The sequence below is a fragment of the Poromitra crassiceps genome, assembly GCF_964638095.1.
Source record: "Poromitra crassiceps genome assembly, chromosome: 6".
Classification (NCBI taxonomy): Eukaryota; Metazoa; Chordata; class Actinopteri; order Beryciformes; family Melamphaidae; genus Poromitra; species Poromitra crassiceps.
Genome location: NC_139627.1, coordinates 44922939 through 44942938, shown reverse-complemented (window position 1 = coordinate 44942938; position 20000 = coordinate 44922939). Strand labels below are relative to the sequence as shown.

At 44.0% G+C, this 20000-nt stretch overlaps 2 protein-coding genes across 2 annotated transcripts in view; one reads left to right on the top strand and one right to left on the bottom strand.

The window, feature by feature from the left end:
* Nucleotides 1-1101: 1101 nt before the first annotated feature.
* On the bottom strand, nt 1102-16655 carry LOC310777922 (melanoregulin; the record flags this gene model as incomplete). Its single annotated transcript, XM_083638266.1, has 5 exons — nt 1102-1179; nt 1741-1907; nt 3349-3439; nt 9513-9771; nt 16648-16655. The coding sequence occupies 5 exons, from the start codon at nt 16653-16655 to the stop codon at nt 1102-1104; spliced, it is 603 nt and encodes a 200-aa protein (XP_083494392.1).
* Nucleotides 16656-16709: 54 nt separating this feature from the next.
* Nucleotides 16710-20000, top strand: part of LOC310777921 (carboxypeptidase O-like) — a gene marked incomplete at both ends in the record, with an annotated part of 8614 nt that continues 5323 nt past the window's right edge. Inside the window, 5 exons of the mRNA XM_083638265.1 lie at nt 16710-16718; nt 17562-17663; nt 18090-18200; nt 18431-18547; nt 18777-18870. Coding sequence (XP_083494391.1) covers nt 16710-16718; nt 17562-17663; nt 18090-18200; nt 18431-18547; nt 18777-18870 — 433 coding nt within the window. The remainder of the gene's footprint in view (nt 16719-17561; nt 17664-18089; nt 18201-18430; nt 18548-18776; nt 18871-20000) is intronic.

Genomic DNA, 20000 nt, shown 5'->3' with positions numbered 1-20000 from the left:
GAGAGAGAGAGAGAGAGAGAGAGAGAGAGAGAGATTTATACAGTCAATACATCAAATGAAACAATAAACACATGGCAAGTGTCTGGTCTAAGCCAGCAATTCCCAACCTGTGGACCACGGCCCTCTGATGGTCCGTGGAGTTACTGCAAGTGGGCCGCCAAATTATTTGGGGGGAAAAAAACAGCTCCTTGAAAACTGTAACAATGAAAATGCTGCAACATGTTTCAGATGCTGTGTTCGCCTGTGATACAGTAGACGACTTTGAAAATCTTAACAGATTGTGAAAAGACTGGGGAGTTTACACTACAAGACTGCTTCATTAAGATTGTTTTATCACGACTGAGAAAACTGACTGAAATACACGACACAACTGACTCAGACGAGGCAGTAGTACACACTACAAGACGTTTCACTTTGAAATTCAAATATGTTTGATATCATCTTTGTGGCTCCAACATGACGTCGGGAGGCAGTTTACACTAACAGCTGGCACAACAACTGCAGACTAGAGTGAACAAAGGCAGACTGAGCCCAAGTGGAAATCCAGTGGAAAATCGGGGGGAAAGTCTTGTAGTTTATTTGGCCTCTGTCATTTCTTATGGGGTCGGAGGTCAGCCGCAAAAAAGTTTTGAGATCTTCAAGTGGGCCCTGAGTTGGAAAAGGTTGGGAACCACTGGTCTAAGCAATAAGTACAATTTACTAACAAAGCAGGATCAAATGCATTAAAGTCAAGAAAATCATCATCATTTTAACATTACAATAGAAAAGTGCCATTACATGGTCTCTAAAGGTTCAGAAAATATCTGAAATAAGTTGTATACAGCAATAAAGAAACTGTCAAATGGATTACAAGTTTACCATACAAAGTAAACCAATACTTGTAAAATAATGTATTTGCCTCTTCACGCTCTCTTTCTGTCAATTTTCAATTTCAATTGAAGAGGCCAATTTATTGGCACGAGCACAGTGAATTACAGTGTTTTGCCAAAGCACATAGTACAAGTACTACAAACAGGGGGAAATACAGTCGTAAACATAAACCTAAACATTAACCTACATTGTGTCTCTCTGTCTCTCTACCTCTGTTACTGCTTCTCCTTCTCACTCATCTTTCTTGGGGTATTTGTGCTTGGCCAGTCTGATGAAGTCCTCAGCACTGTCCAGAGACAGCAGACGGTCCTGATGAAGAGGGGAGAGGAGGAAGAGGAGGAGCAAAAGAAGATGGAGAAGCAGAATAAGAGATGAAAGAGCGGTGAGATGTTGCTGTAAATGTTTGGCGTGTTTGAAGTAAATCCAGGGGGAAACGACGTGAGATTAAGTATGCACTTGTTCTTTTCTCTATGAGATGAATCAATTTGAATCCATCTTTTTATATATCTCAAAAACGGACGCTCTTTAAAGACCCATTTTATTTGAGGTGGTAAAACAGGAAGTCAAGCAGGTGTAACCAATACGACGGCTCCATTCCATTTAGGTATTCCAGTGGCTTCATTAATGTTATTGGTTACACCTGCTTTACTTCCTGCTCTACCACCTCAAAACATTTGCTGTGAAAAGGGCATACTTTTCTCTTTATCGCTCTGTGAACATGCATGCGTGTGTGTGTGTGTGTGTGTGTGTGTGTGTGTGTGTGTGTGTGTGTGTGTGTGTGTGTGTGTGTGTGTGTGTGTGTGTGTGTGTGTGTGTGTGTGTGTGTGTGTGTGTGTGTGTGTGTGTGTGTGTGTGTGTGTACATGCGTACCATAACATAGAGGTATCTGTTGTGGTGTCCCGCACCAGGTGGAAACAGAGAGGTGTGATCCAGCAGCTGTTGTAACAGCTCAGCGGCTGTGGTCAGATGCTCCCAGTCTCGACTCAGCCGACTCTGTCTGTTCACGCAGAGCAGGGCCTCCACCTCACACTGGTAACCTGCACACAGAGAGAGACACAGGTCAGGGCCTCCACCTCACACTGGTAACCTGCACACAGAGACAGATACAGGTCAGGGCCTCCACCTCACACTGGTAACCTGCACACACAGAGAGAGAGACAGGTCAGGGCCTCCACCTCACACTGGTAACCTGCACACAGAGAGAGACACAGGTCAGGGCCTCCACCTCACACTGGTAACCTGCACACAGAGAGAGACACAGGTCAGGGCCTCCACCTCACACTGGTAACCTGCACACAGAGAGAGACAGGGCCTCCACCTCACACTGGTAACCTGCACACACAGAGAGACACAGGTCAGGGCCTCCACCTCACACTGGTAACCTGCACACACAGAGAGACACAGGTCAGGGCCTCCACCTCACACTGGTAACCTGCACACAGAGAGAGAGACAGGTCAGGGCCTCCACCTCACACTGGTAACCTGCACACACAGAGAGACACAGGTCAGGGCCTCCACCTCACACTGGTAACCTGCACACAGAGAGAGACACAGGTCAGGGCCTCCACCTCACACTGGTAACCTGCACACAGAGAGAGACACAGGTCAGGGCCTCCACCTCACACTGGTAACCTGCACACACAGAGAGACACAGGTCAGGGCCTCCACCTCACACTGGTAACCTGCACACACAGAGAGACACAGGTCAGGGCCTCCACCTCACACTGGTAACCTGCACACAGAGAGAGACACAGGTCAGGGCCTCCACCTCACACTGGTAACCTGCACACAGAGAGAGACACAGGTCAGGGCCTCCACTTCACACTGGTAACCTGCACACAGAGACAGACACAGGTCAGGGCCTCCACCTCACACTGGTAACCTGCACACAGAGAGAGACAAAGGGTGCAAAGAAAAGGGGATGAGAGGGACGAAAATGCAGATGAATCAGTGAGAGGGAGGGATGAGAGGGAGATGAGAGGGAGGGATGAGAGGGACTGAACATTCAAAGTGACTGTGAATTGTGAAAAGTGGAAATAAAAAGCTTCTTTGTTGGGGTGCCCACATAATGCAGTGCAGTGCAGTGCATTCCCTGCCTACCAACATACATGAGGGTTGCAGGTTCGAGCCTCCGTATTACCTCCAGGCTGGTCGGGGCGGTTTCCAAATTCCAATCATGGAAGTTGGAAACCCTCATTAGTGTTGTGCTTGCACCCGTGTTTAGCCTGCCTTTTCGACACAAAATGGCCCCCATGAAAAGGGTCTATTGGTCAAGTACATTTGGGATTGGGGGTAGGGGGGGCACCCCAAAAAGAAAAAAGCTGATTTGTTGTTGGTTAGTATCAGGTGGTTTATCTGAGAAGATCAGATTGAATAGAGAATAGAGCAGAATAGCGTTCAGGTGATCAGAGTGAGAAGATCAGATTGTATACAGAATAGAGTAGAATAGCGTTCAGGTGATCAGAGTGGATATGTGACCTAGCTTCAGAAGGATTTTCCTCCATCGAGTGCTGACCTCTCGTCTGGCATAACGCAGCATGTGTATGTCATAATTCAGCTTCTCCCATTCCTACACACACACACACACACACACACACACACACACACACACACACACACACACACACACACACACACACACACACACACACACACACACACACACACAACCATTAAACAAACAAACAAAAAACATTTTTGTATCAAGATGAGCATTTGAAATCACACAACCACAATCAGAAATTTACTATTACAAGTGGTAAAGAGAAGGTAGCTAGAGAGGGAGAGGGAGCTAGTTGAACATTTGTCAAGAAGCCAATCAATCAACCAATCAATCAATCAATCAATCAATCAGCCAATTAATCAATCAATCAGAACTCCCTGAGAATTTAGGCTATTGTGATAGTGAATATTCCATCCAGTGTGACTGGTTTTACTGTAACTGCGCATTAAAAACAAATTTGCAGCAACATTTCCCCCCCAGTTTTTGGCCACTATATAAAACTAAAAGATGCCAAAGCAGTTAGAACAGGACAGTGAAAACAGTACTGGTGTCACAATTGTAAGGCAGATTTTGTTTCCACAAATGTGTACAGGATGAGATAAATAACCTCAACATGCAATGATCCAGAGCAGAATCTTTCAAACTGCCATGTCCCACACTCCCACTTTGTTTATTTCTTCTTTTGTTTTACGTTGAAATTTTGCTCCAGAGCTTGATTGTCTTTTTAGCATTAATGCAACTGACGCACGCTCTTAGGTTGACTGTCCTAATATTAAAAGAAGTCTCACAACATGGATTGATTGAGTGAATAAGGCCACATGACATCAGTTCTCTTTGAATGGGCAGCAGCCAGTCTGTTGGCCTACATCTCCACCAGGGAATTCAATTAACCACACACTGTCCCCACTGTGTCCACTGAGTATGATGCCTGCCTCACATTGTTTATTTAGCACACTCACACTCTGCTCAGAGACATACAGTACAAATAGTCTGTGAGTGATGGACCATTTCCTTTCAATCTGCGTGTAAATACAGTAAGACACATTACAGACATGACGTAAAAACACGCGCCTGCTCTTACAAAATGGTTGTTGGGATGGAGGTGAAGCAGGGAATATAGTTTAAAGTGATAAACTATCTTAAGTCCAATGTTTTGCAACGAGCCTCCCTCAAAGGTACTTTGGTCAAGTCATTAAGCTTGTTTTTGGCTGCGCTCAGACCGAAGATGCAAAGCTGCTACTCAGATAATCTCATTCTGTCCTCAATTATAATAAATTGACATTTGCTGACACACACACACACACACACACACACACATGCACACGCACACACGCGCGCGCGCGCACACACACACACACAGCATGCTATACACTTATTCACAATCAACGGGAACCCAATAATTTTCACACAACATCAAAAGCAGGTCGTTATTAGGCTTTTCTGAAATAATGAATGCATGAAAGAACCACATTGGAAATAAGGTTTTGTAAATGTATTGTGTTAGCTGGGACGAGTTTGTAGTAGCATTTTATAGTCTTTGAATGAGGCCACTAAAATATCCTGTGCTTCTATTCTTGCGTTTACACTAAAATTAGTATTGAGAAGGCTGTCAAATAAAAGAGAGATAAAACAAAATCACATAGGGATCTGTTGTTGAAAAATCTCCATGAACGTGTTAAATGTCATATCAGTTTTCAGGCTATCTTCATGGCCTCATTCAAATGAATGGGAAATAAAAATGTGAAGGCTACAAACTCGTCCAGCTGCATCTGATCTTGGTAATAAGTTTATATTCTGGTTTTCATGGAGCTCAAGTGCCGAATAACCCGCTTGTTAGAACTAAGTGGAATATTGCCTTAATGCATGACTGATGGCTGTGTATCATTTTTGATTATCATGGTCTGGGTGAATACTGTCTTCTGATTGGCCGACAGGCGTGCATTAAAACCATTTATACCATGGTCTGCATGAATACTCGTTTCTGATTGGCCGGCAGGTGTGCATTAAGTAAGGGATAATGTATTGTGAGCCGGTGATTACTGGCGAAATAATGACCGACAGGTGAATGATTGAGCCCGACGCGCAGCGGAGGGCTTAATCATTCACCTGAAGGTCATTATTTCCAGTAATCACCGGCTCACTATACATTATCCCACTTAGAACACGGCCTACAACTAAATTATTTCAGTAATCTGACAAAAATAATTATTCAAATAGATTTTTTAATAGCGTTTTCAACGACAAAGCGGTTTCATTCGTAATTGGCACACAAGACACCACAGCTGCAACTGGTTGGCCTAATTAGTAGTGTCTGCAGACAAAATGCTCTTATCAACTGATTAATCCAGGTGTGGCAGAGCAGCGGTCGGTTGTCGAGAAATAATGACCGGTGAATCTTGTTGATTGACCAATCAGAATCGAGTATTCGAGAGAGCCGTGTTCTAAAACTGTTTAATGCACACGTAGTCCGGCTCAAGTCTAATCACATGTTGTAAATTCATCTGCTGCTACCCAACCTGCACAGCTGTTTAATCAAGCAGCACACTAAACGTTGTTCAACTCGCTATCTCAGCTTCTCTGAGCTGAGTGGACTAGCTTCCCTGCACCATAAACCATATCATCTGTCAACATCTGTGAACTGTCAACTGTGGGGATCTGAAATCCAAGAAACACACATTGAACTATTCTCCTCTGGTCCTCATCACTCTAATCGGTGTCCCACTTGGCAGGCTTGAAGAGTACCGTAACAAATCCATCAGTATTGTACAACTTGTTATTACCCCTTACTTATCAAACAAACAAATAAACAATCAAAATATTAGATTACATACAGTGACAAACATTTGTGATCGTGCAAAAGTTCACATTAATTATTAAAACATCCTGAAATCACATGTGCCATGAGGGCTAAGCCAGGTGAAGTCCATTTCAGTCTGTTAAATGTGCTGATGTGAAAACGAGGCAAAACCCAATGGAGTCGACATGAGAGTGTTTCAAAAGCTTTCTTTGGGTGCATTCGGAAATAGCACTCCGAGCGCCCAGAGAGCACTCTGGCACAAACTGGACTGTTCGTAAATTTGGAGCGCTGTTGGAATACAGCGTTGGGTTATTCAGAGCGCTACACTCTCAAGAGATGATGAACTGCTAAAATGGTTAAAAAGCACAGGGGAAGAGAAGGGATGAGAGGAGCTGAGAGCAGATAAGAGTGAGCTGTTTGTATGTATGTGTAGCAGTTAGATAACTGCTAACCAGTAGCATGTGTTTCTAAAACGGACTCGTTCGTTAATTCCTACAGAAAGAGCACACTCTGCCTCTTTGAACAGCCGCACTCTCATTTTCGTGCCGAGCATCAGATTGGTTTCCTGAACTTTGTCATCCATCATGTGTCTGATGTCCTGTGCTCTTATTGGATAATGACATTACAGAGCAGAGGTGAACACATGACTGGGACTGCTGTTTGAGGTAACAACGTAAGCCAAAGTACTCCTGTATTGTACAGATGATGAAAGTGCAGACTGTACTGTAAGCTTTCAAATGATGTCATACATCAAATTATGTCATAGTCATACATCACTGAAATCTGAAAATAGTTGAAGAAAATGTACAGGGGCGTCATGCAAACCACAATTCTGAGGGGGCAACATTTGGCGAAGGTCGCCCGCGGCAGCGAAAAATTTCGTCCGTTTTCCTAAAATGTTGGCCGTTTTGATGCCAGATTTAGAGGAATATCTAATTTTAAATTAACATTAGATTAGACTGTTGTGATGTCATTATTCCGTTTTAACCATCACCAACCATATGGGGAGAGCGGTGCCTCCCAACTATGCGGCGGCGCTACACTTGGCGTCGCGCACCGCTCGAATTTGCCACCTTGCGCTGCGCTCAAAGTTCAAAATATTTCAACTTTGACCTATAGCCTACTTACCACTGACCTCTCTCCGCTCTACCTCGCGGTGAGAGAAGAGAAGATCGCCTATCATGTGGAGGCAGCTTTAGGGTTAAGAGCCTTGCTCAAGGGCACCTCAGTGGTGATAACAAGTGAGGGGCAAGTGCTGCTTTTTCACTTCCCCCACCCAGATTTACCCTGAAGTTTAGTTCAAAATTCAAAATGGTGAAGTGAACGTGAGCGATTTCATTGGAAGCTGTGTGAACTGAACTTGGAGCTTGCTTTTATGTGAACTTGCACAACAGTGGACAGCAGCAGTCTGACTCCGGCTTGTTCATTTGTCACAGAGAAGTGGAGACAGTCAATGTAATCTGTAATGCAAGCCAGTGTGTTCATAACTTACATTGAGATATGATCGTAAGCTGAAAACAGTATAAGCTTCTCGACGAGCATTCATGCATGTGGTGAATCTATCAGCCAATCCCAATTCTTTTCTTAACCCTCAATCTTAACCCTCAAGCTCAACCCTCAATCTTAGTAGCCCTCAAAACTAAGTGTTAAGGACTATTTTGCGACTTTAAAATGGGACACCCCTTAAAGGCAGATACGTCTTCAGACTGTGGGGGGCAGCAATACGCCAAGCTCCGTCCAGTCTGTCAATTCAAAAGAAGAGGAAAAAAGCATCCCTACAAATGTAAGTATTTCCTTGTAGATGTAGAAATTACGATAACCATTGTATTATCTTAGTTTAAATGTCATTTTATGGATTACCGTTTTGGAGCCTAACACAATTGTTGTTGCTATCGATAGTTAGTAGCCGTGCTGGTGCGGTCAAGCCATATTATTATTATTATTATATTATATTATAACATTGCTAACGTTGCAACGTAGCCGACACGGTCACCAGTTAAACCGAAACATGTTATCGGCACTGCTGGATGTTGTAACTACTGACTACCGTGTTCATGTGATAATAGTTTGCAGCCCAGGCTTTTTATCTAATGATCTATCGTTAGATGAGATAACACTAGCCCGGTCATCTTACAAAAATGTCGGTGCGTAGGCTGTATCTTGATAAAACAACTCAACAACGACATTACCACTGAGAATTATGGCATTTCGTAACAATGTAGCCATTGTTAGGTCCCTGGCATTTATCGCTTTTATTATCTTATTGTTTTTAGTCTCTTATCTTTCTGATTTTAATTGCCATATGCATTTTGTATTACTGTATGTTGCCTTCAATTAGTATTTTTGCACTTTACCTATTTATATTTGTGCACTTTGATCCCCCGCCTGTGAAGCACTTTGATTCGGCTGCTGCTGTATGTAAATGTGCTATATAAATAAAGTTGACTTGACTTGACTTGAATGTTAACAATGTTATAATATAATATAATAATAATAATATGGCTTGACCGCACCAGCACGGCTACTAACTATCGATAGTTAGCAACAACAATTGTTGTTGGGCTCCAAAACGGAAATCCATAAAATGACATTAAACTAAGATAATACAATGGTTATTGTCATTTTTACATCTCTATTAACAAGGAAACTTACATTTGTAGGGCTGCTTTTTTCCTCCATTCGCCTCCATCTTCCATCTGAATGGATCTCTGATGACACGCAACGGATTCTGGGATCACACTCACTGCCAAGGGTGGTCCTGGAAAATCTTAAAACTGAGGGCCATACAGCCCTTAAACTCTACCCTTAATTTAACACTTGAGAATCGGGACAGCAGTAGCACTTCGCGGGAGCGCGGATTTTTGAGACTGAGGGTTCAGATTGAGGGTTAAGATAGGAATTGGGATTCACACTGTAGTAGCTGAGTCCTGCCTTGATTAAATTATATCTGACGTCCATCTTGGCCTTAACGAGCTGTGGACAGAGCTGAGCTTTATTCATTTTCTCTACACATTTATCTTGTATTTTCATGGTACTTCAGGGTAGTTCATGCTACTTTTTCTCCCACTGTGTGTGTGTGTGTGTGTGTGTGTGTGTGCGTGCGTGTGTGTGTGTGTGTGTGTGTGTGTGTGTAAGTCTCTGTGTGTGTTTGTGCGTGCGTGCGTCCGTGCGCGTGTGTGTGCGTGTGTGTGTGTGTGTGTGTGTGTGTGTGTATGTGTGTCTGTGCGTATGAGTGCGTGTGTGTGTGTAAGTCTCTGTGTGTGTTTGTGCGTGCGTGCGTGCGCGCGTGTGTGCGTGTGTGTGTGCGTGCGCGCGCATGTGTGTGTATGCTCTCTCTCTCACCTCTGTATCTTTGGCCGCCTGGTCTCTCATGCTGATGAAAGCCTCTAACTCTCTGTCTGATTCCTGCCTCATGGAAGGGGCACTAGCCGGTCTGTTGCCAGTGGCCCAAGGGTCCACAGTGTTCCTCTGGCTCTGCGGGATGTCCCAAGGGTTCCACGTCGACTGCTGCGGCCCAAAAAGGCTCTCCTCGCCCAGGTCACTGTCGCTGGACTCGCTGGGTACCCGGTCCGGTGGCCTGGAGGCTCTGGTCCTCTTCAGACTGGAGAGAGAGAGAGAGAGAGAGAGATATGATGAGTAACTGGTTCAAAAGCAATATAATACTATATTGAAGCTCATCAAGTTCTGTTTGATTCTATTATATTCAAATAAATGAAGGTCTATGGCAAAATTTCACATGACTTGAAGGTAGCCTATCCACCTTATTTTTGAATGCCCCACTGTAAAAAATAATTGTGGGAACAAGGTCCGGTTTAACGTGACTCATTGTTGCAGCTTACAACAATGAGTCATGCAGGCTTGTTCTGGAGCCTTTGTACTCGGCTGCAGACCCGAATTATAAACCGGAAGCTGGAGTCCGTTATAAAAGTTATAAATATAGTCACGTTATAAACAACTAACCAACACTGCGGGTCCGTATGGAAACAGTGTTACTCAAAATGTTTAAAAGTTAAATCAATTTGGTCATTCAGTCGTTTTACTGCCATGTAAAGTAACTATTACGCTAGCCGTTAGCATTAGCCACAGTAGCCGACTACCCACAATGCATTACGTTATCCCAGCACCCGAACGACACGGCTGTAGAGCAGAATGGCTCTGCTGTAAAATCCTCATAGACATTTTTTTTGTCAAGTTAAAACAGTGTAAAAATTACACCGGAAGCGGAAGGAGCACCCACCAGGCATCATGGCAGCTAGAAATAAGGTGGATAGGATTGTCTGCATGGTCAGTCCATCACAGCAGGAAGGAGTGCTTGTCTTACCGTAAAATGGCTTTCTTCTCCTCTCTGCTGTGTTGCACATAGTGACAGCAGCAGGCGGTATAAGCAGCCCCCATTGGCCCGTCCCAAAAGTTCTCAACGATGGATCTCAATCATTCGAAAGACGATCGAACAGCAGCGACACCTCGGCTCGGCGAGTCGCTCCGGACCTTTGCCGCAATCGCAGCCTCTTGATTTGGGATCGGCTTTCCAACACGAAAAGTCCTCATTTGCAAAATGTGCCAAAGATTAGAGGCAATTTGCTAACTTGTTTTGTGCTGCGTCGCCTTCTCTCTCTCCCCATCCTGCCCTGAGTAAGAGGCCACAGGCAATTACATTATCCACGTGAGTCGGTAAAGGGGACGACAACAACACACACACACACACACACACACACACACACACACACACACACACACACACACACACACACACACAGACACAGACACAGACACACACACACACACACACACACACACACACACACAGACACACACACACACACACAGACACACACACACACACACACGCGCGCGCGCGCGACAGTTCAGGGATGAATGGCACATTTATTCGGCAGCTCCTGATGGTGCAGTATGCAGCATGAGAGAGACACAGCTTTACACTGCAGGCTCACAGCACACAGATGAGTTCGATGCCCCGCCTGTGGCACTAGGAAAATATATGTTTTTTACTGGTAATTTTGCCACTTTTAGTATGTTCAAGAGTAGGCCTACTATATAGGCATAGAAAGATGTGTAGTAGGCCTACATGTGAGCAGTAACATTTTTGAGTGACAAGTCTGTCAGATGCCTCACTGATTTTGTCCCTAGCACTTTCCTAAGTAAACCTACAGAAGGCCACGTCCTTGTGTGGTGGAGGAGCAGAGCCTCCCTATAAACAAACTAAGCAGCTGCTTAGGGCCCCGCAGCCCCTGTGGGAAGAAGATGGCAGAGGTCTGCTTTTGACCAGCTCTCACACGCTCAATTCTTAAGCTAGAGCTGAGCTTATTTGCGGCAGAAAGAAGAAGAAGAAGAAGAACTAGACGGACAAACCCGTCTTTATTTGTCACACGACAACCCAACACATGCATGCGGCCACACACACACACACACACACACTCATGCTGACGTTGGCCGGTGAAATATCGTCTCTGCATTTATCCCATCCAGGCGTCGTGTCCTTCCTCCGGTGGGCAGGCCAGGAGAAGTGGGCAGCTTTCTTATGTACAGCGCCCGGGGACCAACTTCAGTTGTAGTCGTGACTGGTCAGATGATTCTGCATGCAGATCTTCTGCATGTTTTTTAGTGGGGGTTCATACCGATGTTGTATGGAGGAACCCCTGGGGAGCACGGGGAGAACATGCAAACTCCATACAGAAAGGCCCTTTTGAGGAGATGGCCCAGCTGGGCAGTGGGCACCTGAGGATATGGGGGGGGGAACACGCCTTCGGCGCCCACAGCGTCCCAGGCGGGAATCGAACCCAGGACCTTCTAGCTGTGAGGCGACAGCTCTACCGCTAAGCCACCGTGTCCCCCTAGACAACCAGAGATCCAGAAGAATAGGTAGGCACCACCAACCGATGTTAGACTATAGCTTGTTCCATGGTAGGAGTTTAGATAACCCAATATTCATGGTAAAAGAGGTACAAACTAAAAAGTTATTTTACTTGTCTCTTAAATTCTATCTTCCCAGGAATGTTTCAAAGATCTAGAGGAAGTTCCATAAGGGAAAGGCTCTATATAATACAGTCTTTTTCTTTGCTTTAGTTCTAGGGCACGGTAACGTAAGTAGTCCAGCAGTAGCTGTTCTAGTCCTGAATGCATAAATATCAGAACAAAATCCACTTTGATCAAAGAGAACAATAGAGTAATGAGTCAAAAATATCTTCTATACATTCATTCATTCAAACACATTCCATACATTCAGGCGGTGTCTCGTCATAGACGTGTGTCGTGTGGTCAATAGGGTCAGCGTGGGGGAAATCCTCCCATTTCCCCCACGACCACGACCACACACACACACGCACGCACACACACACACACACACACACACACACACACGCGAGCGCGCACACGCACACGCACACACACACACACACACACACACACACACGTGCGCACACGCACACACACACACACACACACACACACACACACACACACACACACACACACACACACACACACACACACACACACCTATCAAGCTGCAACCCTTCCTTACAAATGAATCAACTGTGCTCTGCAACTTTAGCAGGCAGAAGTCTTTTATGAAAATGCGTTACTCGTCATGTATTGAGTCTGTTCTCACTTTTGCTCTCATTTGATGGTTCGGCAACCTAAACCAGAGAGAGAACTCTGAGAAGAGACCTGCTAAATGGAGTAGTGAAAGTGTGCTAAGATCACTGGTACCATGACCTAAATGCTCTCAGTCACATTTATCAGAAAAGAGTGAGCAAGAAAGCTCGGGACATTCTTCAGGAGCCCCTGCATCCTCTTTTCAATGAATTCTGCCTCCCAGGTTCAGCCTCCCAAAATGTGGCAGATCCTGGCCAGCTTACCTTGTGGCATCCCCTAACCAATAGCCATAAAGCAGTTACACATAGTTATTAGTTATTAATCATAAATACACACACATCAATCCAACACAGACAGACAGGCACACAGAGACACACTCTGGCCCACTCAGCTGCGGCCTGGTTCCAGCGCTGCGCCTGCGCCACTGTCTACACAGTCACATGACCCTGTGCCACTGTCTACAGAGTCACATGACCCTGCGCCACTGTCTACACAGTCAAATGACCCTGTGCCACTGTCTACACAGTCACATGACCCTGCGCCACTGTCTACAGAGTCACATGACCCTGTGCCACTGTATACAGAGTCACATGACCCTGCGCCACTGTCTACAGAGTCACATGACCCTGTGCCACTGTCTACAGAGTCACATGAAGTTGATGAACTCTTGTTTTCGCTGTGGTAGTCAAAACATGCTGAGTGCATGATGTGCCCCGCCTATAAAATATAATGTCTTTGACTGTCTGTTAATCGTTACTGTATTCCTGTAAATCTCTAAGCTTTCAAGATGGGTGCAGTCTCTTTGCAAAGATATGTGTAGGTGAAATACATTGATATGAGATGACTTCAAGACTCCTGGCAAAGTTATTTGATCTCAATATGGCACTGTATCTTTGGCTCAGTAGAGAGGTGCTGGTTATGTCAGGAGGAGAAGAATGCATTGTTAAATTCCATTCTACATCACTCAGGAAAGTATGGGAAAGACTACAGCCACCCAGGCTATGGACTGTTCTCGCAGTAGGAGCATCCGAGCACAGACTACCAGACTCAAACAGGCCGTCAGGCTTTTCAACCAGCAACATTCATCTCAGTGATCACAGATCACATGATCACCTCGATGTAGTAGACACTTCCTAAAGTACATTAAATCTACAACACCAAAAATCATTGTACATATATCAGCACTCCTACACTTTATATTTCTAAATATTTATTACTTATTACTGTCCATATTTCCCATCTTTACTGGCTCTGGAACTGCTCTTAATACTATTTTGCTATTCTTTACCCTTATTTGTGACTTTTTGCTTTTGTTTTTATACCTACTACCACTACGTCATAGTTGTTGCTTGTCTTGTCCTAAGAATTCCATTGTTCAGAATGACCATGTGTTCTACTGTGTATTTGCTAGATAAAAAACACTTTGAACTTTTATATTGTAGACACCCAACAGACCTTGTATTCAAAGCACCTGTCAGAACAACCAACTGTTAATACATAACTGATTTGCTTATCTCCCTAATAATACCATGTTTATAGCTGATATATATATTATTTACACCCTACTAAATAACCAGATACAGCTTTCCAAGTATTGACAACAGCGGGCAGAGTTGGGCTATAAAGCTCTGGAAACACTCCTTTGTCAGCAGAGGAGATAAGACAGCCAAGGTCACCTGCCTGCACAGGTGAATGAGGCTGTTAACGCTGTAGATGCAGAGAGGACAGAGGCAACAGAGGCAGGATTAGGAGTGCAAGTCTCTTTACTGGACTGAGAAGGGCAAAAATACAAAACTATAAGCACGTCTACCACCCCCGGGGTGGGATAACATCAACTTTGCCGGCTAACCGACATGGCAGGAGCTAAACAGTAATAACAAGGAAAATACTCCCACACAAGGAGGCAAAAACTCTGAAGTTCACTTTCTCCCACAAAGAAAGGCAGAGGAAGACTCTCTCCCGTAGAGAGAGAGAGGCAGAGGAAGACAGATCATACCTGGTGAGGGAGAGCCACACAGGTGCAGATCATACCTGTTGAGGGAGAGCCACACAGGTACATGCAATTCAGTTCAAATAGACAGATGGTGAGAGTCACACATTGCTGCTGCCTGGGAGTGGCCAAGTCGCCCCTCAGCCACACTGGGTGGGACATATTCACCTTATGTAGAAGAGACAGTCTGGCTTGAGAGACATAACAGGAAGTGTAAACACAATCGGAAGTTCTGATTGTGTTTACACTTCCTGCGACTCATAAACCTAGTCTGACGCATATGTGAGACAAACTAGGTTTGACCAGGTGAGTCAGACTAGTTTGAGCAGGTAAATCAGCCGGTGTTTTGACTAGGAAGTCGTGACACAATGGGTCAAGTGGGCGGGGCTACATAAGGTGAACTGCTACAGTAGGTGGCTGGTGGCAGAGCTACAGCTGCTGGGGCAGTGACAACAGAGAGGCAGGCTAAGTAGGCTACTGAGTCAAGTGTCTGAGTGATAAGGAGAGTGACAGCGAGGACGAGCAAATGGAGAAAACAACATGGGCAGTGGTTTTGTTCCTGCTGGTTTTAAATGATGGTTTGACTTCTAACAGGTGAGTTTTGTAGAGTTTCAGCAAAGAGAAACAAGAAGCACTGCAGTTTGATTTATTATTGTTGTCGCCACTGTTTGCCAGGTAATTTGTTAAAGGAACAGCTCACCCTAAAATCCAAAATACATAATCCCTCTCACCTGTAGTGCTATTTATCCATCTATATCGTTTTGTGTTAGTTGCCTGAGTTTTGGAGATATCGGCCACAGAGTTTCTGCCTTCTCTCCAATGCACTCAAATGCCAAAGAAATACATTTGATAAACTAAACAGCAATGTCTCTTTCCAGAAATCATGACCCCGTTACTCAAGATAATCCACAGACCTTGTTATGAGCAGTTTCATGGAGGAACTATTATTTTGGCCGTACTACACCCGCTGCTGCTAGCTAGTTCCTACATGAGACTGCAAAAAGAAAATAGTTCCTACATGAAACTGCTCACAACAACGTCTGTGCATTATCTTGAGTAACCGGGTCATGATTTCTGGAAAGAGACAATGCTGTTGAGTTTTTCACATGTATTCTCTTGGTGCTTCGAGCACCACAAGCCGAGTGCCATCCAGTTCCATTGTATTGGAGAGAAGGCAGACATCTCTGCGGCCGATATCTCCAAAACTCAGGCAACTATCCCAAAACGATATAGATGGATGGCAGGTGAGAGGAAAAATATGTATTTTTAATTTTAGGGTGAGCTGTCCCTTTAAGACTTAATGATGCTACAGGATACATAGCCTAAGCCCTAAGCTGTTTTGTCTAGAATAGTTGGTCCATAATCACATATTCAAGTGCACCACCCACACCTTCCCCTCAGATCAATGTGTTTCAATATTTACACATTTGTTTGGTTACTGATGCCTATAAGCAATAGCTCATGACATAGGCCGTGGTATATGCTCATTATACCACACCTATAAGGGTCGTGCTTCACCTGACGCCGGAGGATTTTAGGATTTTATCTTGTTTTGTAAAGCACTTTGTAACCTTGTTTTGGAAAGTGCTATATAAAAAGATATTATTGTTATTATATTATTATATTTATATTATTATTATTATCGTCATTATTATTGTGATTATTATTATTATTATTATCATCATTATGATTATGATTATGATGATGATTATTATATTCAATGTTTACACTTACTACCTACAGCTGACAATGACCCCAGAAAGGGGTGCAGAAAGTATATATAGTTTTATCCATGAGTCTAAACCTGAGCTACACAATATACACACTTTTGTCATATTATAGAAACATATGAGATGATTGTGATACCATTACCTTGACATTTCGTTTACAGTTACAGCTTTGTGGAGGGACATGACTACAACGTATACCACCCTATGAGTGCGGTAAGAGAAGCAGCTTTACTGATCTCACAAAGCACAGAGGCAGATGTCTAAATAGTTGTTGTAGTAGAGTAGGGTTCATTTGGAAAAACAGGTCTGTTTATATTTTATTATCCCTTTATATATATATGTATATATATATATATATATATATATATATATATATATATATATATATACCGTATATACATTAAATTAATAATATATATTATTTCCATTTCCTGATCATTTGCACATCACATCAATAATGTTTTTATGTGCACAACAGTAGGCCTCAGGTGTTGTTTATTAATTTTAAGAATGGAATTTATCTGTTTTTGCAAATGAACTCTTAGGCCATGTTCAGACAGGAGGCCAAATCCGATTTGTGAACTTTAATGACCTATTGATGATTCTATCCAGATTGATTTTATGAGTCTGGACGCTCCAAGTCTGATTTGTGTCACTTGTCCCAAACCACATATGGAGGTAGTTTCCAATCTGCTTTCGACTGATGTGACTTCAGTGTGGACGTGCTGATCACCTAAATCAGATTTGTGGCAGTGCGGACACACTCCCAAATCAGATCAAGATCAATCAAGATAATGACTTTAGCAGCAAATCGGATTTGCCTGTAATGTGAACATGGCCTTATATAAAAACAAAAAATTGTATGCTTATTATGTGCATGGCTAATGCAGAGCTTAGGGGTAGGCAGACGTTAACACTCAACTGCTACAGTTCAGTTACAGTTGCTACAGTTATATCTTTGAGGAAATCGACACATACAGTATCTCTCTCTGCTTCTTTGTTAGAAAGTATACTCTCTCTCTCTCTCTCTCTCTCTCTCTCTCTCTCTCTCAATAGATATACAGATGGATGGAGGATATGGAGAGAGTGAACCCAGATGTGGTCTCCTCTACCGTCTATGGACGCACCTCTGAGGAAAGGAACATCACACTGCTAAAGGTATTTGACGTGGTTTCTGGGGAGAGACATTCTCATCGGGGACATCATGGTTGCCAAATGTGGGAGACATGAGTGTGGTATGTTTTAGTCACAAAGTGTGTAAGGTGTGGTGAAAATGTTACAAACTGGGCTGCATTAACCACTGTGATCATCACTACATTGGGAACTCCAAGATTCAAGATTCACTTTAATAGCCACATAAGTAATCAGATTACAAATGAGGAATTTGATTCAAGATTCAAGATTCACTTGAGGGGGGGGGGCTTGATAAAGGTGAGAGCTTTGACTCCACAGTGTCAACATGGACACTCAGTGATGGGAACTTGGGAACTCCAACTGTATTCTTGGACTATATTATATGGGCCCTTTTGTTACTCTGTTTAGTTGTGTTAAATTGTTAAAGATCTATATCTTGTGCCTCTCCAGCTGGGCCTGGAGAACCCAGAGGGCCGGGAGAAGAAGGCCATTTGGATGGACTGTGGTATTCATGCTAGGGAATGGATCGCTCCTGCCTTCTGCCAGTGGTTTATCAAAGAGGTTCACACACACACACACACACACACACACACGCACACACACACACACACGCACGCACACACACACACACACACACACACACACACACACACACACACACACACACACACACACACACAAAGGTGCACACACAAGGAGGCACATTGCAGGCATAGATACACATATTAGTTTACAAACACACACTGACACTATCATTTTAAATGTTTCCTTTTACAATGATTTCCTCCCAGATTCTACAGACATATAAAACCAATGAGAAGGTGACCCAACTGCTGCAGAACCTAGACTTCTATGTTACTCCTGTGCTCAATGTGGACGGTTACGTTTTCTCCTGGACCAACGAGAGTGTGAGTCCACCTCAGCATTCATTCATTTCTTTCAGCTCATTCTGTTCATTTCATTTCAGTACAATTCAGTTAGCAGCACTGTCAATGTGATCATTGCAGCCAGCCTGTTGAAAAACCCTGAATTATTGCATGTTCTTTGTTGTAGAGATTACAGCCTAATCAATGGGGGCTTTGACTATAAACCTAAGTGACTCTAACCTTGGTGCCTGCGTGTGCGCTTTCCCTGCAGACTCGTCTGTGGAGGAAGTCCCGGTCCGTCCCCCCTCCAGGCTGTGACTGTTACGGGGTTGATCTCAACAGAAACTTCAATGCCAACTGGGGAAGTGAGTTGTTTCAAATCAAGACAGGATCATAATTATGAGCCCTCAATGATCCCCAGGTGATATTGCGTGGTGACATCAGGTGATATTGCGTGGTGACATCAGGTGATATTGTGTGGTGACATCAGGTGATATTGCGTGGTGACATCAGGTGATATTGCGTGGTGACATCAGGTGATATTGCGTGGTGACATCAGGTGATATTATGTGGTGACATCAGGTGATATTGCGTGGTAACATCAGGTGATATTGCGTGGTGACAGGTGATATCAGGTGATATTGCGTGGTGACATCAGGTGATATTGCGTGGTGACATCAGGTGATATTGCGAGGTGACAGGTGATATTGCGTGGTGACATCAGGTGATATTGCGTGGTGACATCAGGTGATATTGCGTGGTGACATCAGGTGATATTGCGTGGTGACATCAGGTGATATTGCATGGTGACATCAGGTGATATTGCGTGGTAACATCAGGTGATATTGCATGGTGACATCAGGTGATATTGCGTGGTAACACAGGTGATATTGCGTGGTGACAGGTGATATCAGGTGATATTGCGTGGTGACAGGTGATATTGCGTGGTGACAGGTGATATTGCGTGGTGACATCAGGTGATATTGCGTGGTAACATCAGGTGATATTGCGTGGTGACAGGTGATATCAGGTGATATTGCGTGGTGACAGGTGATATTGCGTGGTGACAGGTGATATTGCGTGGTGACATCAGGTGATATTATGTGGTAACATCAGGTGATATTGCGTGGTGACAGGTGATATCAGGTGATATTGCGTGGTGACAGGTGATATTGCGTGGTGACAGGTGATATTGCGTGGTGACATCAGGTGATATTGCGTGGTAACATCAGGTGATATTGCATGGTGACATCAGGTGATATTGCGTGGTAACACAGGTGATATTGCGTGGTAACATCAGGTGATATTGCGTGGTAACACAGGTGATATTGCATGGTGACATCAGGTGATATTGCGTGGTAACACAGGTGATATTGCGTGGTGACATCAGGTGATATTGCGTGGTGACATCAGGTGATATTGCGAGGTGACAGGTGATATTGCGTGGTGACATCAGGTGATATTGCGTGGTAACATCAGGTGATATTGCGTGGTG